This window comes from Oreochromis niloticus, linkage group LG10 (assembly GCF_001858045.2).
Source record: "Oreochromis niloticus isolate F11D_XX linkage group LG10, O_niloticus_UMD_NMBU, whole genome shotgun sequence".
Taxonomy (NCBI): Eukaryota; Metazoa; Chordata; class Actinopteri; order Cichliformes; family Cichlidae; genus Oreochromis; species Oreochromis niloticus.
The window spans coordinates 15,324,489-15,349,046 of NC_031975.2; the positions used below are offsets into that span (position 1 = coordinate 15,324,489).

Consider the following 24,558-nt stretch of genomic DNA (forward strand, 5'->3'; position numbering starts at 1 on the left):
AAAGCCATCGTGTACCACTTGACTTTTTCACATCCATTAGTGCCTTGTTTAAAGCCATAAGCTGGACTCCATAAACATCCACATTCTCTTCTCTTCTCTTCTCTTCTCTTCTCTTCTCTTCTCTTCTCTTCTCTTCTCTTCTCTTCTCTTCTCTTCTCTTCTCATCCCCTCTATATGCATGGTTTCTTTTGCCAGCTTTTCAAACACACCATTGAAGAGATCTATTTTTTTACATATCACATATCTGCGGTATATAAAAAAGAATTGCTCTCACAGATGCTCGTTTTTATAGTAGTCTGGAAATCATAACAAGTAGTGCTATGGTGTGTGATATTTGGACAAGCGCAGATGTATGGGCCTATGAGGTGATTGTGTTATGGGACATTATTGTGATAACAGAAAGGCCCTTAGCTCGTATATAATAGTCATGACACATGTAGGATTTATTTCATGCAGATTGTGGGACCTGCTGGATGTGATGGTTTTTGAAATCCTTATGTGTCTCTTAGGCTAGTTGGCACTGGTGAAGCATCTATCTTACCCCGGGTCTCTTTTCCCCTCAGGTATCGGCCACAGATGAGGACCGTGGTTCTTTTGGTACTATAAGCTACAACCTGGGTTCAAGCTCTGGAAACACATTGCCAACCCAGTTTACCATCAACAAGGAGACTGGCCAACTTTGCACCAGCACAGCTCTGGACCGGGATGAGGGACAGGACAAGTTTGACCTGACTGTCACAGCAACAGATGGAGTAAGTAACTACAGAAAATCGTTGTAAGCTCTGAAAGGTGGATATCTTATCAGAATACTCCTCGAAACATCAAGTGACATTTGAGGAATATGCTTCATTACTTTCTGGCAAAGAGACAGAAGACAGGATTGAAACCTCTCTGTATGATAAATGATAATGTGGGAAAACCAGTAGCACCATCCTGTAAAACCGCAATATGTAATTCTTATATTTGGATAGATTCCAGTTTTTCTCGATTGCTTTGATGCAATGTTCACATCAGGAACACATTTCTTAGCTTCTTACCATTCTTCATTGATTTCTCAAATCAGTAATGCTTTTTAAACCAATTTATCAGAGCACGTGAGATTAAAAACAAGAAAACACATAAATATTTTAATATTTTAGCAGTACATAGTAGCAGCAACAGTGAATGAAAGGTTTATAGGATGGCAGTGAGACTTAGGGATAGGTTAAAACAGGCAGATGATCCTTTAAAGGAAGCAGATGGAAGAAGAAGAAGCAGTAGGTGTTTTAAGAACTGCATTAAGACTGGTGAGAATTACATTCCTGATGTGAGAACTGCATGTTAAAATGTGAGAAAAATTAGTGTTAATTAGTGAGCCTTAGAGATTCTGTTGGAAATTCCTGTTTTCAGAGAAAATAAAATGCGCTTTTATGTGTTCCTCGTGCTAAGCTAAGCTAACCAGCCACAGTTGCATATGGAGCATTTCAGCTACCTCTTTGAATCAAAGCAAACGCACATTAAATGTTGAAGTAATCCCTCATGCTTTGCATGTTTTTGCAATCAAAGCCTAATTATTTGTAACTGAAATAGACTTCTGAAGGAGATGGAAAAAGTCAAAGGCTCGAACTTCAACGAAAGTCACGGCATTAGTTCTGTAGCTAGATGAGGGATAGTTCAGCTGATTGAAGTTGCTTCATGACAAAACACGTTGCCTGCTGCATATGTAATATTTCTTCTGATCAAAGTGACAGGGTGAAAGCAAATTAAAGAAGTCTAAAGCTGCACTCGAGTAAATCTGATCAAAGTGACAGGACGTGTTTAATGAAGATACTATCCAGTTTCTCAGCAGCTGGGCAAAACAATCAGAGGGAATTCCAAGAGGGATAAGGTTAAACTATCAGTTATTCCCAAAGGATTGACTTAAATAGGAATTGAAATTCCTATTTCGATAGGACATGCAATAAACAATTGAATCTCTTGTGCATTGTTGGCTTACATAAGGTAATAGAAACGCATTGATTGTTGTAAATTTGTTATTGTTAGTCATCGTGGTCCTGTAGTGTTACCTGCTCATTTCCAAATATTCAGCTCGGGTCTGCCTCCTTGTCTCAGCTGTCTCTGTTTTTAATGGTCTCATAAAGCTAAGCCACAGATAGTGTAATGAGTGCAAACTCTACTCATTGACTAATGCATTCAACGGCATGGAGATAAAACTGTTCTAATAGTTTAATACCTTTAAAAGCCCTGCATTGTTACTTTTCACTAGGGGGCAATACACAGAGTGAATGCTGTTTTCTTTGTTACACTGTGCTAGAAGGGAGGGAGGCGGTGGTTTAACTTAACTAGCTCTTCTTATGGTTTAGCATCCAGTTATGGGTCAATAGTCAAGTCAGCAGAGCTCTGATATATCATTCGAGCTGTGGTTTCTGCTAAAGACAGCACATAAAACATGGATGTAGCTTCTGTGGTGTCACCAACTGATGTGTAGACTGTATATTTTTAAAATTTTTGAAACTTTTAGAGCTGTTGGTCTGTTGATAGCAGAAAAGCAGGTTAAAAAAGCAGATCACACAGCGCAGTACAGTATTCCTCCTGCTGATCCAGTCTAGCACTATCCTTTCCTTCTTTGTGCCTCCTCATGTAAGGCGGCTTAGCTTGCTGATACTTTAGGGTTTTCTGTATTCAAATAAACTAGATCAAACCATTTTTTAACATTTCCTTTACAGGGTGGTCTAAGTTCAGTAGCCCGTGTGAGGGTCACGGTGGTGGACATCAATGATAACAGGCCCATCTTCTATCCAGTCCTGTACACAGTCAGTCTCAGTACCCATAGTGCTCCAGGAACGTCTGTCGTCAAGGTAACAGCCAATGACCCTGATGTGGGAGAAAACGGAAGAGTAACATACCGCACCGTACCTGGAGGAGGATCTAGTTTCTTTACCCTTAATAAGGACACAGGTGTGTAGTGGTTTATTATGATTGCATGTGCAGCACAATCATATATGTTACGTCTCACATAAAAACGAACTTGTTGTCTGTATGTATCTATTTTTTGCAGGTGTGATCTCTCTCTCCCGCTCACTCCATGGCAAAGCCAACACAGTAATCTCCATGGTCATATCGGCTGAGGATGGGGGCGGTCTTACAGCACCGGTAAATGCCAGAGTGAACGTGAGCGTGGTGGGGGGCTCAGTGGCGTCTCCGGTGTTTGAACAGGCACAGTACTTCTTTACCGTGTCGGAGGATGTTCTCAGGGGGACGGCAGTGGGAGTGGTTCGTGCTTCCGCCAAGACAGGTGAGGCCCTTGTACGCTCACATGCTTTATTGGATTCCTGGGTCTGCTTTGGTTATTTCAGGCTTGCTTTTAACACTTGCATACCTCCCTAGTGAGAAGCAGTTCTGTGCGACTTGCCCATTTTCATCTTCCTGACAAGCACCAGGACAAAAATGCACTAATGGGCTGCAGCATGATGCCTTATCTCTCGAGTAGTTGTAGAAATAACCAAGCAACAATTGTATACACTCCATTAAGAAATCACATCCGCCTCACGGTGCACAATTTACTGCCGATTATTTTCTACTCGTACTCCTATTTTCTCTCAGGGTTAATGATGGATTTTAATTGGGATGTAATTTTGAGTCAGACTAATCAGTGGTGTAGTGGACAGATGGCTGTGGTGGTATACAAGGCTCTCAGTGAATCTGATTTTTGGTCTTCATATTATTATTTCTTAGTAAACACTTAATATTTCAACCTCTCAGTTGTTTTCTGTTTTATTGTATTTTAATTTGAAAATCCCACAATTTCCATTGTGGCATAATTTCTCACTATTTCTTTACATCTTCTGTCTTCCATCAGGTGGCTCTAAGGATATTTTCTACTCTATTTCATCTGGAGACCCTCATGGCTACTTTACAGTGGACAGCGCCTCTGGTACCATTCGCTCAGCCCTTCCTCTGGACCACGAGACCTGCCCCAGTCTTGACCTGGAGATCCAGGCACGATCTGGCTCTCCTCCGGCATATGGAATCAGCCGGGTACACATAACCATTGCAGACATCAATGACAATGCCCCTACCTTCCTGCCATCCTCATCCGAGTCCCTTCTTTTACCTGAGATCACCAAAATGGGGACGATTATCTACCGTATTCAGGCCACCGACAAAGACTCCGGCCATAACGGTCAGCTCAGCTTCGACCTAGTCTCTGCTGGGGCTGCAGGCAGCAGTGGCCAGAGGACATTTGGCGTTGACAGGGGCAGTGGGGAGGTACGTCTAATCGGGAGTCTATCATATGAAAGTGTCCCTCGCTATGACCTTCAGGTGGTTGCCAAGGATGGTGGAGCACCTCAACTTAGCTCCACCTTCACTCTTGTGGTCCACATCCAAGCACAAGACGCTCAAGGCCCAAACTTTGATACCCTCACGTACCGCGTGGAGCTACGTGAAAACACCCCTCTAAACACGCGCTTCCTTCAGGTCCGTGCACTTAACAGAGAGGCTTCTGGAAATGGTGGAAGCTCCTCCTCCTCCTCATCTTCTTCCTCTATTTCCTACCGCCTCAGACCTGATGGTGATGCCGCAGGTTTTGGCATCATGCCAGATAGCGGTTGGCTGTTTGTTCGGAGCTCTTTAGACCGAGAAGTCAAAGACATGTTCCTGTTGACTGTTCTTGCCACCTCGGGCCCAGGTGGTGCAGGAAGAACCGGCAGCGCGACCGTCCGGGTAACAGTGACGGATGAAAATGACAACTCCCCTCGACTGAGCCAGGAGAGGGTGTTTCTGGCTGTCAGAGAAAACCTGCACGCAGGAACGGGCTTCGGCAGGGTTTCTGCAACGGACAGGGACGCAGGACTAAATGCTCGACTCACCTACAGGCTGCTGCACACAGACAGGCATTTTCAGATTAACTCGCAAACAGGTAACAATGAACACCGTAACCATAACACAAGTAGGGATAATGGTACACTTAGCAGTTTTTTTTTAACTGTGCTGCGCAGCATGAAATGTAGTTACTTCGTAAGCAGTGATAATACCAGCATAATTTCCCTTGAGGAGTTGATGATTTGCTCTTTCTCAATTAAATTAAATTGACATGGTAATTACTCAACGGCTTCCCTTGTGTCCTTTTTTTTGCTTTAGGTGAGATTAGTACCCGCCTTGCACTGGACAGAGAGCAGCAGTCCAGCTATCAGGTTATTGTGGTTGTACAGGACGGGGGTACGCCCCCTCGCAGTGCTACAGGGACTGCTCATATCACTGTGCTGGACGAAAATGACCACGCCCCCAGTTTCATTCATGCCAGGCCTGACAGGGAGCTGGTGCTTCAGGTGAGAAGGGAGGGGGAGGTTAGTTATATCAGCAAGCAGCTTCGGGGGATAAATATTATATATCAATGAATGTAATTTTCTTCTGTGCACTCTGGGGTTTTATTAGTGGGGTGTGACATTAACCCACAGAGAGGTGGTATCGTAGCAAATAGGGAGGATTTAATGGATCTGCAGTTGTGTTCATTCCCGGTGAGTAACAATACTTCTTTGCAGGTGACTGAGGGGCTTCCATCAGGAACAGTCATAGGAACGGTGGCAGCTAAAGACCCAGACGAGGGAGAGAATGGCACCATCTATTACTCATTATCAGGTGAGCCTCATAATTCGTCTTAAAGCCACAAATTTACAGATTTTTCCACCTGCCACGGCATCCACATAACATACATTGATAATGTTTGTTTCATTTACTTCAGGCTCCAGAGCAGAGCGTTTCTCCATCAATCCAACCACCGGTGAGCTTAGAACTGCTTCCCCTCTGAGACTGACAGAGCGAGCCGAGTATGCCTTCACTGTGACTGCTGCTGACCACGGCGCGCCGACCCTCAGCTCCACCTGCCAGCTACGAATACAAGTAAACACAATCTGCACATTTTCATATCCTTACCCAGCTGCCAAACATCCTCATATGCTCTGAATTTCCAAAATATTCTGTGACATCTCCTGATTGGACACAAAGTCTGGTGACCAAACCTAAACATCTGTGCTTCACCTCAGTCCTTCTGCGTTTCTTTCTGTAACACAAGCTGTAATTTCCTCAATCTGAGGAAAACAGTGAGCAGTTTGACTGTCAAAGGAATTTGGAAAAGAGGCAAATATGAGAAAGAGAGAAACTGAAACCTGTGCCTTTATAAACAAAGAGCTCTATCCAATCTAGTGGGTGTTTCCTGATCCAAAGGTTAGAGGGGTAACTAGAACCCATGGTGCGAAAGGCTGAGCTAATACTGTGAACTTTCTGGAGGAGGGTCAGTCCTCCATATCAACATACAATATCAGGAATTCAACTGCAGGAAAAAAAAGCTTCAGAGCTCAGTGTTTTTGTGCGATGTGATTTCAGAAAGGAAAAGGATGCTAATTACGGTGGGAGTGCTTGCCTTAGATTTCGCCTGTGCACTGCTTGTGCGGCTCTGAGATTAGACAGAGGGGAAACAGGCACCTTGGAATCAAATGCTCCCAGATGAGATTTGATGAAAGCCAGCTGCATCAAATCACACAGAGAGAAAGGGAATACACCGCAGTACAGTAGCAAGCAGTGATACATGCACGCACAGAGACACGCTCGCTGTAATGACACGTTCAAACACTTGCATGAGGTAACGTTTCCAGTTAATGATTTTGAGATAACATTTCCCTTAGCTGCGCGTAAAATCAGACACACGGATACCGTTGTACACCACATGTACTACAGTACACATGATAGTTAGCCTGTACAGAGAAAAGGCAAATGAGGCGAAAAAGTATAAGTAGTGCAGTGCAGCGCATTTGTTAGTGCTGCCAGCTCATTAAATTATGTGATCTGAGGAAGTGCATTTAAGCAAATTACTTAAAAAACAGACTTTCACCAGCTGTAGTCATCCATTTGGAGCTTGAGCCCAGAACACAAAATTACAATTTCAGTGCAATCAGTTATTGTTTGTGTCGGCACTACAATGAAGCACGGAGGAAAAGCTGCAACATGCTTCTGCTTCAACTGCTGTTTTTTTTTTTTTTTTTTAATAAAAAGTGATCAAAAGTAGTGATGTAGTCCTATAGGCACTTGAGTTATAGCAACCGGAGGCTTCAAGGATAGAGCATAGAGGCTTCTTCAGTTCTAAAAACTGATGGAAAGTCCCCAAGAATTTAACTCTTACGAGTAAGAGTTAAAAGGTTGTTATTAAAGGTCTCATGGGTCAAGGTGTGAGTGAGTCGGGGTGAGGTAGTAACAAATGGGCCTTGATAACGTGTGGATAGTAGTGCATTTCACCTGCAAATACGTGCAAAGAGTGGTCAGACTTAACCACATCACGTCCCCCCTCTTTTAGTTTTAGTTTGAGACCAATTAATGGAGGAAAAAACCTCCATTAATCGGTATAGATATTGAGGACAAAGGAGTGTGTGTGCGCGCGTGTGTGTGAATGTAGGTTTGTGTCCGTGTGTGTATTTCTTGATGATGAAACCAGAAAATCTGCTTGTATTTCCTCAGAGCTCTTTGATCCGTCCCAGAACAGTGTTGAACCCTGAGGTGGTTCAAAGTGTCAAAGGCCCTCTGGCTCGTATTTGTTTCCCATTGGAGCAGCCTGTAGCATATGTGGAGGTTGCTTATTGCTCTGAATTATTTGAACTGGAACACTTACAGTTTTCCCTACTATCACACCCTTCATTATTTTGTCACAGGTCACAAAGCCTGACTCTCAAGTTGAAGCCAGAATGCGGCAGTGTCAAGATATTTACTGGAAGGATTACACGTAATGCCTTCATGCACAGTGAGAGTGCCTGTGAAGGTTATTATAGCATTAACAACAAAACAGAAACAGACTACAGCCCAAGGCTATGTTTAGGGATGGGTTGCGGTGAGAGCCATATAGATGCATTGTCTGCAGAATATCAGAGGAAATCAGATCCTTTAACACACGTATACAGCTTCTTGCCACTTTCCTCCTTTTTGTTGCTGAGAAGTGTTGTTTCAGTCTGTTTTGGGACAGATCCATGGATGAATTACACTGCAATCTAAATCACAATTATTATTGGAAAGACTTTACCACAAATACTCAGGAAATTGGTTTGTTTGACCCTAGTTTCCTTTTCTTTAGGTTCTCAGCTCTTCCAGGTCCAGCCCCAAGCCCAACGTTCTCTCTATGACCCTGAACACAGTCGAAGGGGCAGTTCCAGGCTCTGTCATCGGTTCAGTCCGTCCACCTGATCAGCATGAATCTGCTCTATTGGAAGGCCAGGTGACCTACCTGGTCGTGGGAGGGACAGATCGCGATGGGACCTTTATGGTGGACCACTTAAAGGGCGATGTGTACGTGGTCCGGGAGCTGGACTATGAGAAGGGCTCAAGATACACCCTGCACATCGAGGTGTCGGACTTCTCTCAGGCATTTCCCAGCAGCCACCTGGTGAAACTAGATATCAACGTGCAGGACAGCAATGACCACGCGCCCCAGTTCACTGAAGACCCCGTTACCATTGTGATCCACGAGAACATCGAACCAGGGGCTTCCATATACACCTTCCAAGCTGTGGATCAGGTGGGAAAGAGTTTATGGGATCAATTTGTTTTCAATAAAGCACAGTTAATTTGAGTTATGTTGTTATTCATGTTGTTTTCAGCTTTATATTCACTGCTTTTTGTTATTGTTTAATCCTAAAATATCAGTTATTCTTCAAATTGATCGTTTTATCCTAATAAAGCATTTTATTAATTTAATGATCACTGATAATGATATCAGTGTTGTTGTTGTTAAATTTCCTGCAGAAGAAAAGTAGAAAGAGAATAATCTATCCACTTCCTGTCTAATTTGTCCGTTCTTTCTTTTTGTTTTATAGGATGGCAGTGGACCCAACAGTGAGCTGCGCTATTCCATCGAGCACTTCTGGCCTCAAACTCCTGACTTCCTCATCCTCGACCCCTCAAGCGGAGTCCTCACCCTGGGGCAGAAGTTAGACCGTGAGTCCACACCCTCCCTTTACCTCGTGGTGCGAGCCACAGACCAGGCAGTGGATATCTCTCAGAGACGCTGGAGTTCAGTCACTGCCCGAGTGTTCGTGACAGACGAAAACGACAACGCGCCGGTCTTCAGCTCTCCGTCTGCGGTCAGCGTCATGGAGGATCAGCCTGTAGGGTGAGTGTCACGTCAGTGTCGGTAATAAAATACTTTGGAATCCTCAAGTGCATTTCCGTGATGATGTTTTGGTTTGTGTGTTGGCAGGTTTGTGATTTTGTACGTCATGGCTCGAGATTCAGACGAAGGAGAAAATGGCAGAGTATCATACAGAATTCAGGCAGGCAACAGCGCTGGTCGCTTCAGCCTGAACCCTGACACCGGTGAGCTTTGAGGGTGGGACGTACCATTTGAAAATACTGTAATGTGAAATCGATATCTCAAGACATAGGGAACTTTCCATGACTATCCAATTTACACTCCATCAAAAAACGAGTAAAGTAAAATTCACCACATAGTTTCTGGTGCTTATAATCCTGGTTTAAGTGATTTAACACAGCAGGGCTAGCCTGTGGCCTTTTTCTTTGGGATTTAATGATTGATGGAAGCCGCCTGGATGAACAAAACTTTCCAGAAGATCATAATTAGACACCGAAGTGCTGCTGTGTAATATTTCTTTGGAATCATACTTGGTGTCCTTTTCTTGATGGATTTGTTCATGGGAACCAATCTTTATTTGGGCTAGGGATGTGGATAGCTCTTGATATTTTTTTTCTTCATATGTGATCTCTTCATTGTTGGAGCGTGGTGGTGTGGGCGTGCTCAGCGCTTTCTGGGATGAGATTAACAACTACGACACAGACATTAATGTAGCTTCCAGATGGAAGAAAGTCTTTACGCCATTACTGTCAAGTGTCTGGCTCCTCAACAGGGAGTGATTTCACTTCTGGTTTGTTTCTCAGGCGTGTTGGTGTTAGGCTTTTGGTTATTAATAGCTGTAATGACACATTAGCATGTATTGTGAAGACATGCACCAAACCCCCTGGCTAACGCGGAGGGTATCAATAGATTTATTATTGCTTATAAGTGATATATCTGCTCTGCAAGCTGTTTTAATTTTCAATTACTTTGTTTTATGAACTACAATTTACATTTAATTGATTGCCTATACAGTTCTATATCTGACCGTTTAAGGCATCATTTAAGTAATATGCTTGGATAAATGGATACTTGGGTAATTTATGTGCTGTGGATTAAATATTCTTTATACAGTACTTTGCAAAAATTTTGAGCCACCCCTGATTTGTTTATATTTTGCTTCCAAGAAGCAACACTTTCTTCTGACTGTTTAAAGTGGCGTTGAGGAATAGTTCTCCAGGGTTTGTGAGGGTCTTTCAAAGTTCATCTTTGGACACTGGCTGCTTTTTTTCCCCCTCGTTTTCAGTCCAAGTCTTGTGCCTGAGCATTTTCAAAGGAATGTTTTTTGTTAAAACACTTAACTCTGACCTATGAATCATTCAAACACACAAAAGGCACCTAACTCAATGGTTGAAGTAGTTTTTTGTCTAAGCATAACAGACAACTTCAGGCGCTTTGTTACCAGCAGCCTGTCACATAAACACATATTTTCCCCCATTTCTTTAGTCGAATCTACAAAAAAAAGCCAAAGATAACACACTTTAACAGACATAAAATAGTATTTTTGCAACAACAATGTGACTCCCAAAGAGCTATTAGCTGAAAACTTGGCATACCTTTCCATGCTGTGCAGTGAGAACCTAAAAAATAAAATAAAAAAGACGTGGCAGGCCTGTAAATGTATTTATAGAATATGAACAATACATGGAAGTCATGTCTTAAAGCAATATGAAAAAATCCAACAAAACGTTGACACAGGACCTGCGTCTGACCCTTCAGTTGATCAAACTAGTGTTTTCTAAAGCCTAATAATAAGCCCAATATTCAAGACTAACTGAAGAAATTATAATAAGTGAATTCAGGCTATGTTGAAGAATATAGGTGGTCAGACCAAATATTGACTTTCAAGATTGTTAGAGTTATAAAAACTGTTCAAAACACTGTTTTGCCTTATATACTGTTTTTGCCCTACTTATATAATATGTTTTTGTGTGTGGCGACACGTTTCAATAAATTGCTGCACCTGTTTCACATTTTCCTAACGAAATATAAAGAAATAATGGCTTTTGTACAGCACTGCATTTTCTATAATGCACATTTTCTTAAATTTACTATGGCATTTGATGATAAAGGGTAACACCACCTTTATCATATGGTCGATACTGTATCAGTAAAGCAAACTTGGCTCGAGTGTGTAATGCAATAGTTCGCTAGATGGTTTGCATCTGTTTTCTTTTAACTAAAACAGGGCAGCTAGCGAGACCTCACAGAAACATCAGAGCCTCAGCCTCACAAAAAGTTCTACACACAATGTATGTTTGGCAAGCTGTAACATTTATAAATTACACACGTCTCTCAGGCTCCTGCATGCCAGCTAAGCTTGTAGTCTCCTGTGAAAAGTACACACACACACACACACTTCATATGGCCTCTTACTTTGCCTTGAACGTCAGGGTGATGACTGGTTTGTGACATCTAGGTAAGAGTTTGAATCACAGACCCTGTGTAAACTGGTATGATTTACATAAAGTACCCATATACACATTTCGGCTAATGGCTTGCAGACTTAAATGCAAACATATATGATCGTGTTGCATTAAAAAAAAAAAGCATATTGACCTAAAGCAAGGCCATGAGTTGATTTGGGATTGCAGCTCAAACAGAAGCGTGTGTTTACCTGTGTGCCTGTTTTACAATGTTTACAGTAATCATACACGTTAAGTGATAATAAGTGGATACACATTTCAATGCATGTTCGAAGTGCCAGAATTGAATAGCTGGTATGAAGTAGCTGTACTTTCTGGGCTTTCAGTGGAAAATCTCATAAAGCAAAGCTGTGAAGGTTTTTACTTTTACAAGTCCTTCAGGCATAAAAGGCACAGAAAATCACAGGTACAGAAAATTGCACGTTCACGAAAATAATCCAAACACACACTTAGACACAAAAGCAGCAAAGAACACAGAAAAAGGCCAAAATAAAAAAAAAATCTGTAGAGTATCCGTTTCATTTTAAGTATTTTGGGGAAAGTTTTAGAAAGCTGTTATGCAGCACTCTCTGACTATTCTTCTCTTTCCCTCCTAGGCTCTCTCTCCATCCTTAAATCCCTAGACCGTGAAGAGCAAGAAGTCTTCAATCTCACTATTGTAGCAGAAGATCATGGAACACCGCAGCTTTCCACCTCTCAGGTGCTGTGCGTGCAGGTGATTGACGTGAATGACGAGGCGCCGGTGTTCCTGCGGGCAGAGTTCGAGGCACAGGTGATGGAAAACCAAGGACCAGGAGCCTCAGTGTTGACAGTAACGGCCACTGACCGGGACCAAGGTTGGTTTAAATGTTTTATTAAAGTTTAGAGTATGTGCAGTGAATGAGAAGAAGTGAGCTTAAAGGGCAGGGAGGATGTGCGGAAAGATGTTCTGTGTGCTGCAGAATATATCTGCAATTTATGTCTTCAATTTGTCCACTCAACTTGCTAGACGTCTAAAAGCATGGCCAGTGAACACTAGTAGGATGTATGAGGTTATAATGAAAGTGAATTTTCTTTTAAATAACTGGGACTGAACATATAAACCTATAACAAATGAATGAGAGTTTAAGAGACAGCCAGAGCTGAAGTGAAAGAGAGAATCAGCTTAATCTCAGTCATGACTGCTGAGCTGAGAGGTGGGAGAAGTGCTTGAGTTGGAGAGCAAGAGACTAAAATAGACCAATCATGCCTTGACAAGACCACTTTATCTCAGTCACATGACTGATGGGTGACATTTTTCTCACTGCTGTTTAATGTTTTAAGTGAACAAGACTAGTAGGAATGTCAAAATAAGCCAAAATAAGCATTAGCTGCAAAAAGTTTGTTTTATATAGTAAAAGTAAAAAGAAAACATTTAGTAAAAAGGAAAAAAAAGAAATACTTTACAAAAATAAGGTAAAATTCACCCAATATTGCTCCATCTATTCTAAATGGTTTTCTTTCATCTCAACACTTCTCCATAAGTTATCAGTTTGTATTTATCCAGCTTCCTTACTGATAGAAACCTCAGTAACTACAACAAACCTATTTCTAATGACAGAATATATACACTGCGTAAAATACAAGTTATTATATCATCATGTTTTAAAACACTAAACTAAATCATGAAGTAGTAACTTGCTAAACAAAGACATTCACTGAAATTCATCATTTTCTTCTTCTTTGTATTTCATGAGGATCGTATCTTTGTACCCTTTTTTAAGTGCTCTGTGTTTATGTTAAGTGAGCTTGTATTGAAATGAACTACTCTAAACTTTGAGGTGCGAATTTGAAGGGACCACCTATGGGAACAAAGGCTCCCAGTGACAGAGTGTTATGTAAGCTACTAGCTTGATACCTGTGCAGCCTCAGCTTGGATTGTATTTTAAAATTAAATAAAATGTGTCCCAAAAATGAGCCATTTTTCCGATTGCTAATACGTGGCTCCTTTGACAAAAACCTCTTTAAAAAGTAAGATCTCGTTTAGTTCAGGAAGAGCAAATTGTACAAATTGAAGACAGTTGTTATTTTTGGCCAAAGGAATAATGCCAAGAAAGTCAAGATATGGAAGGAAAAAAAGGTTCCAAGTTTCAGTGCTGGTTTAATGAGTAAGAAGGAAGAGCCGATCGGCCCCAAAAACCATAGAACTAAACCACACACATAAATGGTTTTGAGAAACCAAATCTTTTTAAATCATTCACATGCAGATGCTAACGATAATGTGTGGTCACAATCCTTATCCAGAGCCTTATAAGTTTACAGCACCGGCACTTGCAGCTGTAATTCTTTGAAATTACTGCCTTATTACATTTAATGTAGCCAAATCCATTGTGTGCCTTTATTTCTATTTGCGTCTTGTTTTTTTCATGAAGGTTCTAATGGCCAAATAACATATGGAGGAGTATCAGAGGAAGGCTTTATAATCAACCCTGTGACAGGAACCATCACCACCACAAAGGAACTGGACACAGAGCTACAGGATCACTACACTCTTACAGGTATTAAATCCCTTACAAGTTTATTTAAATGCTTTAATTAATGTGTTAGTTTAAGCATATATCAGCTCATATGAACAGTTTATTTTAACTTGCTTTACTGACTCTAACATCTCTTTTATTTCTGTCTCATATTAGTATATGCCAGGGATGGAGGCCTCCCTCCTAACTTTGCCAAGACTGTAGTCCGAGTGGCGGTGCAGGACGTGAATGACAACGCTCCAATCTTTGCAAAGCCGTTTTATGGACTTGAAGTGCCAGAGAACCAGGCTCCTGTAGAGCTTTGCATCCTCAAGGCCACAGACCCTGACTCAGGTCCTGGTGGAGAGCTGGAGTACAGAATTGCTGGTGAGAAACAGCATTGTGTGTCCAATCCAAGTATTTTATTAGATTTTAAAGAGTGATTTAGGTCACCACAATTGCTGTAATTGCTGTTTACTGGGAGAAACATTACATTTTTGTCATTTTTGTTGTTTTTTTAAGGGCCAGAAAATCATAAAGTTTGAATTTAGAGATTTTAATGTGTTACTAAAATTGACTCCTGGACCCATTTTTGCTGATATTGTACCCACTCTATTGTAAGAGTTTAGCCCTGACTAGGAGATAGGCTGTATAGAGATTTTGGACTAATTTACCCTATTGTGTTTTACTAGACCCTGTTTCCCCCATATCTCAAATAAAACCTGCACAGAGTGGCCAAATGTTTGTCTTATCAAAAGCAGTACTACCTCTCTAGAGCGAAAATCTGAACTAAGTGGAGAGCTGGCACAGATGTCTCCATTCGTCTCCGTCTTTCAGCAGTGAATTCACGTTGATTTTTTTTTTTTTTTCTATCCACTTCTTCTAGCCGGGGACCCTGATGGAGATTTTCAACTCCACGCCAGCACAGGAGCCTTGTCGACGTCTCGCGGGCTCGACAGGGAGACGCATGCAAAATACACTCTGGAGGTGGTGGCCACAGACCGAGGCAGCCCTGCTCTCAGTGCTACTGTCACGGTGGAAGTCAACGTGCTGGACGTCAATGACAACAACCCCGTCTTCAGCAAAAGTAGCTACTCGGTGGAAATTTCAGAGGATGCTACAGAGGGAGCACAGGTTCTTGAGGTGGGCTGAAATGGAAATAAAGATATTCAAAAACTGGAAATACTTGAAAAAAAAGTTATTAATCATCTGACTTTTTTTTGTATGTATCCAGGTTTCAGCCACCGATGCTGATGAAGACCTAAATGGGAAGGTTCTGTATTTCCTCAGTCGAGAGGCGCATGGCGCATTCACTGTAGATGAGCACAATGGTCGCATCACCACATCAGCCCCTCTGGATCGCGAAAAACTGGCATCATACAGCTTCCAGGTTTTTGCTGTTGACCTTTCACCAGCTGCACCTAGGAACTCGTCTGCTCAGGTAAATGAGGGGTTAGCTGTTTCAGGTGTTTATTGGGCTTGAATTTTTGATCTGAAATCCGATTTCAGACATGACGTCTTCCTTACAGGTGACAGTAACTGTCCTGGATGTCAACGACAACACCCCCTTCTTCATTCAAGATCCACTGGTCATTGAAGTGTCCAACAGGCGTTCCCAGCGGGTTTTAGCTACGATGAAGGCAGAGGACAAGGACTTTGGAGCAAATGGTTCTGTGTTTTACCGTTTCGCCACCCCAGTGAAAGGCTTCAGTATCAACTCCCTAACTGGGGAGATACAGGCCACTGAACGACTGGCGGACCTCACCCAAGCACAACGGACCCTGATAGTGGAGGCCATGGACCAAGGCAGCCCAGCTCAGTCTACACGGGGTGTTGTGATCATTTATGTGAAGGAGGTGGAATACAGCGGAATTCGTTTCTCAAGGAATGCTAGAGATGTCAGCATACAGGAGAACGCAGCAAAAGGTTGGGCAGTGTTATCAGGAATAGCAAGTAGTGCACCAGGTTTTTATTCTCCTTTATCATTTTTTAAACAATTACAAACACAATTTTTTTTTCTCTGCTCCACTGAAAAAATTCAGGTACCACTGTGGCTCAGGCTCAAGCTCAGTACCCAGATGGTTCTCGTAACGGTATCAGCTACAGCCTCTTCAGTGGGAACAGAAAGCAGGCCTTCACTATCAGCTCTTCGACAGGTAACGCTCACCCTGAAAGTGTTTCTTAAAGTATGTCTCATGCAATGGGTTATCAAGAAGGTTAATTAGTACGAGGATATTGTGATCTTCAATTTTTAATCAAATCTTCCTACTGTTTGTTCCACAGGTGAAATAAGGGTGCAGACCTCCAAGGAACTAGACTTTGAAGACGCCCCAAGACTCCGTCTTGTTGTGAAGGCTGAAACTGTGTCCTCTACATCTTACATGGCTTTTAACTTGATCCTGCAGGATGTCAATGACAACCTTCCTCGTTTCCAGCTGCAGAATTATGTGGCCTACATGAAGGAAGCACAAGGATATGAAATGCCAATCATACAGGTGCTCACAAATGTTAAAATAATAATAATATTAATACAGAGTTACACAGATATTTGGTCTATTGGAGTTCTACAAAGGCTACAAATAAATGTCCTCCTCTTTGTTTCCCTTTCTGTCCTCTCTTTCCAGGTTGTTGCTGAGGATGTGGATCAGGGCCAAAATGGTCAGGTGACCTACTCCATCCAGTCATCAAGCATGAGTGGCCTCTTCAAGATTGACCCGGTGACAGGAAGCATTACCACAGCAGCCATCATGGACCGTGAGATCTTTACTCAAACCAAGTAAGAACTTCAACTTTTACTTACTTTCTTGCTTTTGTAACCAAAGTGCGATCGGTCTGAAACAGAATATGCACATAATTTTCAATTCAGTTAAATTCAGTTTATTCATGTAGCACCAAAGTGTAATAACAGAGGACGGTTTGGATTATCATCTTCTCTTCTCACCCACAGGCTGGTAGTTACAGCAACTGACAGAGGAAGTCCACGACTCGCAGGTTCAGCCACACTGACGGTCATTATTGTTGACCAGAATGACAACAGTCCCACTATTCCCATGCACCAGGAAATCCGCATCCCAGAGAGTAAGTTTTGCTTAATTTAAAAGGTATTGTTGGAGTTTCCGGTTAACACTCAATGTGCTGACATTTACAAACAGTAAGGATCAAGGATCATCATCACACAAATCATGCCTGTGCGATATATGTGGTGTGTTTGAATGCAACTAATAAGTTCATTTCTGTTAGATACTTTGATAGGCACTGAAATCACTCTCGTGACGGGCAACGACGTCGACTCCAGTCCTGCCCTCTCCTACTCTTTACAGCTAGACCCAACAGCACTAGGCAAGTTTGGGATTCACCGCTATAGTGGAGGCGTGTCACTCACTGCCCCTCTGGATTTTGAGGAGAAGACTTGGTACACCCTGACTGTCAGAGCCACTGACAGCCAGCAGCAAACTGAGGCCAACATTACAATTTTGGTGGAAGATATTAATGACAATGCACCAGCATTTACACATGATCTTTATCAGGTATGCCTTTAATTTTATTTTTATTGCATTTGTTGTTATTTTCTAAAAATTCATACGGGCATCTAAAGAGAATGTTGCTTGAATGTGTTTTTGTTAGAGGTATTCACAAATTATAAGATCTTAAAGTAAATTCAGAAACAGTTTATTTCTACTAGACAACATTAAATGCACTTGTGGGCTTGACACACACTGTAAAATACACATTTGTACACTTCTAACTTGCACACAATGGGTGTGATAAAATTTAACTGCCTAATATTAACTTGGGGACCATTGTGGAGATGAGCCTGTAAAAAATATACTACTCTGTCTCAGGAAATGACCTCAGTATAAGGAAAAACACACACAGGATAAAGGAACTACATTATAAAAAGTATTTTCCCCTCTGTGAAGGCAGTGCCTGTTGCCCTCCACACAATGAGTTATAGCTTTATATTATCCAATGCTGGGGTGTTTATTTCCTGTATCCAAATGTTAGAATTAATGTCTCTTTTTCTCTTAGGTTACTCTTCCTGAGCACACACCACCAGGAAGTGCAGTTATCACAGTAACAGCGACTGACAGGGACTCCGGCGAGAACGGCAGGATCACCTATAAAGTGATGTCGTCAACCAAGGAGGGTTTCTACATTGACCCGGGCAATGGTAAAGATAAGCTTGGCTGCTTCCTGCTCTATTTTATTTCCCTGCACTCATTTTTAATAACACTTTTGGCACAATGAGTAAGTTCATCTCATTTCCTTCTGATTTCAGGAACTCTCTTCATCAATCACAGAGTTGAGTTTGACCCCGAGCGCCCATCAGTCAGCATCGTCATTGAAGCTCGCGACAGAGGCCTGCCCCCGCTCTCCTCTTTTACTACAGTCCAAGTTCAAATATCCGACGTCAACGACAATGCTCCTGTGTTTCACCAGTCGGAGTACAGGTCAGTCTGTGCTGATTAGAATTTGGACATATTGAGGTGTAACCCGAACAGCCGTCTTCACATAATACTTGGTTGGTTTGCAGGGCTACGGTTTCTGAAGACACGATCCCAGGGTCGACAGTTCTCACTTTTGAAGCGTTCGACAGCGACCTCTCTCGAGAAAACTGCGGCTTCGACTTTGCCATTGCCAGCGGGAATGAAGGAAACGCATTCCAGATCGAAAGCAGCGTGCGCTTCCTGGAGGGACGGGGCTTTCAGACGGTTGGGACTCTGCTGTTGGCCGAGGGAGTTGACTTTGAAACCAAGTCACTGTACAACCTCACTGTGGTAGTGTCAGACCGCGGCGTGCCGCAGAGGAGCTCTAGTGTTGCTGCGGTGATAACAATCGGTGATGTGAATGATAATCCTCCAGCGTTCACCAGAGCAGAATACACCGTGACACTGATTGAGGGTGCTACCGCTGGGACTGAGATCATACGACTGACTGCTACAGGTGGGTGTTCCTTCTTTCATCCAGTCACCTGTAAATGTCTCTCGCTGTCTTGTTTGACTTGAACTCTGTTGTTGTATTTTTTAACAGACCCTGACTCAACTCCTAATGCTGAAGTCCAGTATTCTATCAGCTCTGGGAATGAGGTGAACTTATTTACTGTGGACCCGTGGAGCGGAGCCTTAAAGCTTCAGCGAGCACTCGATCGCGAGCACCAGCCCACACATGTTGTCATTGTCCAAGCCACAGACGGACAGGGTCACTTCGCCCTAGCTCCAGTCATTGTTGAGGTCAAAGACGTGAATGATAACCATCCGTTCTTCCCTGTGGATGTCCTGATAGCCAGTATCAGAGAAAACCAGCCAGCCAACTCAGCGGTGACTGTTCTGCACGCGATAGACCACGACACGGGGGTTTTTGGCCAGCTGAAGTATTACATGTTGGAGCGGTCTGGGGCAGGAAAAGAAAGCTTTGCTGTGGACCAGAACTCAGGAGAAATCAGAAGCAAAATTCCATTTGACTTCGAGAAGGTCAACACCTTCAGTTTTGTCGCAGTGGCAGTGGATTCAGGCAACCATTCAGCCACTGTGACTGTACAGGTGTTTGTCACGGGTGAGGATGAGTATGACCCACTCTTCACATCCTCTGATTTTTCCTTTGAAGTTCCAGAGGGAGCCAAGAAAGGACAAAGCATTGGCCAGGTCCAGGCAAGTGATGAGGATGAAGGGGTGGATGGTATTGTTCTTTATTCTCTTACTGCCAGCTCACCATATTTTGATGTAAACAAAACCACTGGGGTGGTCTTTCTCAAGCTGGACAGCTCAGGCAGCAGTAGCAGCAGTGGGTCGGGTCGGAGTAAACGGGAAACCAGAGTTATGACTTTAGATGTGCAAGCTCACAGCCCTCTAGATACATCTCGCACTACTACAGCCCAGGTCTCCATCGATGTGACAAACACCAACTTTGGCCTGGCCGCTGATGTCAACATCCTGGTTATTAGCATAGTTGCTGTGTCTCTTGGTTTTATCATATTGCTTGTGGTCATGGCAGTGGTTGTGTTCCTGGTCAAGTCACGCAGGAGAAAGAAAGACCAGGAGTCAGGAAACAGAACTGTTGCCTCGGGAACTGCCTTGCAAAAACTGGATGATTGTACCCCTGGGCCAGGGGGAGAAAGGATCTACCACCAGGCCTTGCCAGGGTATGCTGGTGACCAAGGTGGTGCTGGTGGCGGCCCCTACACTAGAGGAGGGTCTTTGGATCCTTCTCACTCCAGTGGTAGAGGATCAGCTGAAGCAGCAGAGGATGATGAGATCAGGATGATAAATGAGTATCCCCGCGTTGCATCTATCACCTCATCAATGCAGGAGCACATCTCTGCCAGAGGACCGGACTCTGGAATCCAGCAGGATGCTGACCAGCTTTCTGATATTTCCTGTGAGCCTGCAGCTTTGGAGGGCAGCACTTGGTTCAAAGGAAAGAAGCTAGGTGGCAGCCTCAGTGGGACCTTACTCTCTGGACAGCTCCCAGTCTACAGGGATGAGGGAGGTGGTTACCTAGGAGTGGGCCGTGGTCTCAATATTTCCCTCCCCAAGGATTATGCCTTTCCGGAGGATGGTAAACCTTCCGTAGATGGTTCCCTCACAGCTATTGTTGCCAGTGACGAGGAGCTCCGTGGAAGCTATAACTGGGATTATCTACTCAACTGGTGCCCTCAGTTCCAGCCTCTTGCAAATGTCTTCACAGAGATTGCCAGGCTGAAAGATGAAACTGCTCAGCAAAGTCAGAACCCTCGCCAGCCCTTCCAGCCCAAGCCCAAAATGGATCCTAAACCTAGAATTGACCCTCCACCTCTCATCACATCAGTGGCCCACCCAGGAGCCATGTCAGTTCCTCCCAAAGTCCCTGTAATTGGGCGGACATTCCCCCACTTGGCTTCGCTCCGCAGGTCCCCCATCAGTCACGAGGGATCTATTTCATCAGCAGCAATGTCACCGAGCTTCTCCCCGTCTCTGTCCCCTCTGGCAGCTCGATCGCCAGCTGTTTCTCCATTTGGAGTCAACCAAGGGCCCTCAGCGTCCATGATCAGCACCAGGGAGCCCTCACTGGAACAGAGTCCTGATCATGAGATGAGAATATAATTGAAACATTTGAAACATGACATTGCTATTTAAGGAGAAACTCTAAGACGGGCAACCTGAACAAAGCATGATTGACCAGCCTTTTGGATGTTCTTTTGCATGGATCAAAAGAAAGCAAGCGGTGATGGTGTCAGTTTTATTGTCATTCTCAAAAACAATTGTCTTATTCCACAAAAAGAAATCAAGGTTTCCCAAATTCCCCGCTAGTGACATTTGGTGGGCAATACCCACAAAAAATACTTAGCGTCTGTCTCCTGGTAGAATATTTGTACTGCCATTGTGTCGGCAGCTTTGCAGGAATATGTGTGATGGGCTCGACTGCAGCAGCCCACCCATCCACTACAAAGTGACGCAGGTCTCCACGAACTGATCAGGGTTAAGAGCCAAATGGAAAATGTGCACTTACCATGCCCTGCAGTCAGAGATCCCTTAGTGTAGATAGATAAATGTGTAGTTTTCATGTTACCTCGCTGGCTGGCCAGAGAGCTAAGGACCTCGTTCCTCTCTTTGTGTCTGTGGACTTCTGTTTTTTTACCCTCCAGTATTAAACCCATTTAGTGGCTACTCTGAGAATGGTCTCTGGACACACCCGTCGGATCACATGGACAGACAAACGGCGTGTGTTCACAGAGACACTGATTCATTGATTTGCCAATGCATCGCATAGTGAAAAAACAATTGAGATTATTATTTTTCTCACCTTTCGGACAACACTCGTTTGGATTTAACCTTTATTTTATATTTTTATATAAATTTATGATTTCAGATCCATTATTTCACATGAAGAGGTTATTGTTTTTGAGTATTTGAATATATGTGTATTTGTATGTATGTGGGCTACATTACGTGTACTGTATGTGTCTCCTAGGTTTATAGAGACTTGTGATTGTTCAGAATTGAGTGAGAGGGAGGCGTTTGTGTTTTTAGCATTATTTATAAGAAAAGAGGACTTTCAACCACAAGCTGACATTTGGAAACCATCTGCAGCTCACTTTATGCTGTGTTGAGATTTTTTTTTTTTGTCAAATTGTTGATCATCCTAAATCAAACACATATAAACCAGATGAAGAAAAATCTGTGATCAGTCTGTATTTCCACTTTGCCAGCTGTTCAGCACTGTGGCATGCACTTGCGCCACGCCGTGACAGAAGATTCCCTTTGTTATTCAGGGACAACTCAGTTTGCTGTTCACCTCTGTGTCTTTCAAAGAAAGTGCTTCCTAAAATCAGTTACATCAGTCATTCACCTGAATGCGTTTTACTGTGAAGTTGTTCATCTCAGTACAAAGAAAACAACGATGACCAGGATGAGATTCTCAAATGGCGTAACCCGGAGAAATGTAGCACACGAGCCAGACAAGTGGCAACCAAAAGGCTGAATGCATGAGCCCTAATGAATGTACAAGGATTTAGCCACCAGTGCTGTATTTTATGTCTGTGACTTTATACATCAAGAATGCCAGTAACATGAGGTGTTTTACACCAGTCCCCCCCCCCACACACCCACTGCTCAGCTTTTTTTGTTTTTCTTTCTTTATATATACTCATCATCAAACGCATCATTTTAACTGCAGTGATTGGATGTCCTGACATTTTCAAGAATTGGTTTCTACCTCTGTTCTGTGTTCAACCGTGCAAATCCCCATCATGCAAAGCTGGCACCGGTCCAGCTTAAACTTACTCATGTCACGAGCCCAGCTCCAGCACTACATGCTCTTTGGCTGCCTCGGAAACATTTCTTTGTTTGGGAACCGCAATTTGGAGTTCAGTTTGAGATGACTGCCAGTGACTGATCAGTGGAGCAATGGAAGACAGAAAGAAAAAAAAAGAAGCTGTATTTCTTTTTTTAAAGCAAATAATAAATTCCTACTGATCTCTTTTGACAAATTGGAGTCGTACTTCATCTTTTTCAGGATTCAAGACAGCGAGAGGAGAACTGAGAAGCGACTGATCTGAATGAATAATTGCAAAATGTTTATTTCATACGAAGCATAGACATGTTTGCATAGCTGCTAGGGATTTCTGCCTCATTTGGTCATCACACACAGCCTCGCAGCATTTCTTTGTTATTGTTATGTACAGAAGGAGCTAGACATGGATTATGACAAGGCCCAAGAGAAAGAGCCAGAGACAGAAGCTCCTGAGTGTAGGAGAGAAATGCAAGGCCTCGAATGAGAGGTGATGATGAATTACACACGCAGTCTTAAATTTAGAGTCAGCTCATGATCACTTGAACATATCACAGGGGCAATTACACACAGATAAATGCATTCTTCTGATATTAAACAGACAACTGTAGCTCATCTGGCTGCTTTGCAAATGAAACCTATAACCCAAACTGTGGCTTTGCCAGAAAAATAAAGGGGCTTGCTGACCCAGCTTGCATGTTCACCTCCACACACAGCTGTGTGTACAGCCTACTCTCCCAAGACTCCTTCACTAACCCCACACATGTACTTAGAGGCTACTACACAGTGACACGCACGGCCCAAAACAAATCTGCCCCAGCTGATATTGGCTATGATCCAGCTCCGACAGGCACATACTTGGCTGGTTCTTCAAGCTGCAAAATCTGGGAGAAATCTACGCGGAGCCGAGTGCAGGACAAGACGTAAGCCAAGTCTGAAATCCATGGTACAGTACTGTTGTGTCATAAAATATTGTTAGACTCTATTGTAGCCGTAACAACACTCAGCTTTTAAATATGCTTTAAAGTAGAAAAAAGAAAGCCCTGTAACCCAAGAAATCACGGAGTATCAAAACTGAAATAGTAGCTTGTGAAAATAAAAATTAAGAGATGCACAGAATCATCGCTGATGTCCACTTGACTTCCTCCTTTACATTTACTCTTCAAATTGATTTAAGGCCCCTCAGAACTTCACAGGTTTAGAATGAACACTGGGCACGCTGTGAGTTAATGGTCTATAAAGACAGTCTTGCCTAATCTCTTCTTCTAAGATTCAATGCATGAAAAATGAGAGCAGCTAAATGGCTTAAGCCTAAAAGTTTTAGGAAAATTTGGACTGTTTTTTTGACATAAAACTGTAACTGCCAGATAAGGGATCCCAAGTGTTTGGAAGCTCTGGCGAACGGGGACTTTGATAAATCTTATTCTCTCCACTCATTACATTCCAAGAAAGTACACACTGTTAAAGACTTTGTTTTCCTTCCAGTGGGTCTGGGTAATCTGCAGCTGCACTCAATGGGAATCAAGCCTGTAAACATCATATTAAACTTGGCCCACACTGTAGTTAAAACCCAGGTGCTCTCTCATTTTGACTTTGATCAGTTCGGTTTCATTAAGTGATGAATCGGTACATGTACCTAAATGTACTGGTACCTCAAAATAAGATATGCATGCTGCTGGTAAGGATGATGTACTGTATACAGTACGAGACACTATAAATGCACTCCATCACTTGATGCATTACT

The 24,558-nt window shown here is 42.9% G+C and overlaps 1 protein-coding gene across 1 annotated transcript in view; it reads left to right on the forward strand.

The window, feature by feature from the left end:
• Positions 1 to 23,009, forward strand: part of dchs1b (dachsous cadherin-related 1b) — an 85,254-nt gene extending 62,245 nt beyond the window's left edge. The window contains exons 5-29 of the mRNA XM_005472268.3: positions 564 to 752; positions 2,706 to 2,937; positions 3,038 to 3,274; positions 3,839 to 4,900; positions 5,122 to 5,309; positions 5,523 to 5,619; positions 5,723 to 5,880; positions 8,096 to 8,536; positions 8,835 to 9,130; positions 9,218 to 9,333; positions 12,171 to 12,410; positions 13,965 to 14,090; positions 14,226 to 14,435; positions 14,935 to 15,191; positions 15,283 to 15,489; positions 15,578 to 15,974; positions 16,091 to 16,204; positions 16,332 to 16,543; positions 16,673 to 16,824; positions 16,996 to 17,126; positions 17,289 to 17,575; positions 18,078 to 18,219; positions 18,328 to 18,499; positions 18,583 to 18,992; positions 19,080 to 23,009. Of these exons, the coding sequence (XP_005472325.1) occupies positions 564 to 752; positions 2,706 to 2,937; positions 3,038 to 3,274; positions 3,839 to 4,900; positions 5,122 to 5,309; positions 5,523 to 5,619; positions 5,723 to 5,880; positions 8,096 to 8,536; positions 8,835 to 9,130; positions 9,218 to 9,333; positions 12,171 to 12,410; positions 13,965 to 14,090; positions 14,226 to 14,435; positions 14,935 to 15,191; positions 15,283 to 15,489; positions 15,578 to 15,974; positions 16,091 to 16,204; positions 16,332 to 16,543; positions 16,673 to 16,824; positions 16,996 to 17,126; positions 17,289 to 17,575; positions 18,078 to 18,219; positions 18,328 to 18,499; positions 18,583 to 18,992; positions 19,080 to 21,127 (8,121 nt within the window). The 3' untranslated portion in view covers positions 21,128 to 23,009. The remainder of the gene's footprint in view (positions 1 to 563; positions 753 to 2,705; positions 2,938 to 3,037; positions 3,275 to 3,838; positions 4,901 to 5,121; positions 5,310 to 5,522; positions 5,620 to 5,722; positions 5,881 to 8,095; positions 8,537 to 8,834; positions 9,131 to 9,217; positions 9,334 to 12,170; positions 12,411 to 13,964; positions 14,091 to 14,225; positions 14,436 to 14,934; positions 15,192 to 15,282; positions 15,490 to 15,577; positions 15,975 to 16,090; positions 16,205 to 16,331; positions 16,544 to 16,672; positions 16,825 to 16,995; positions 17,127 to 17,288; positions 17,576 to 18,077; positions 18,220 to 18,327; positions 18,500 to 18,582; positions 18,993 to 19,079) is intronic.
• Positions 23,010 to 24,558: the final 1,549 nt, after the last annotated feature.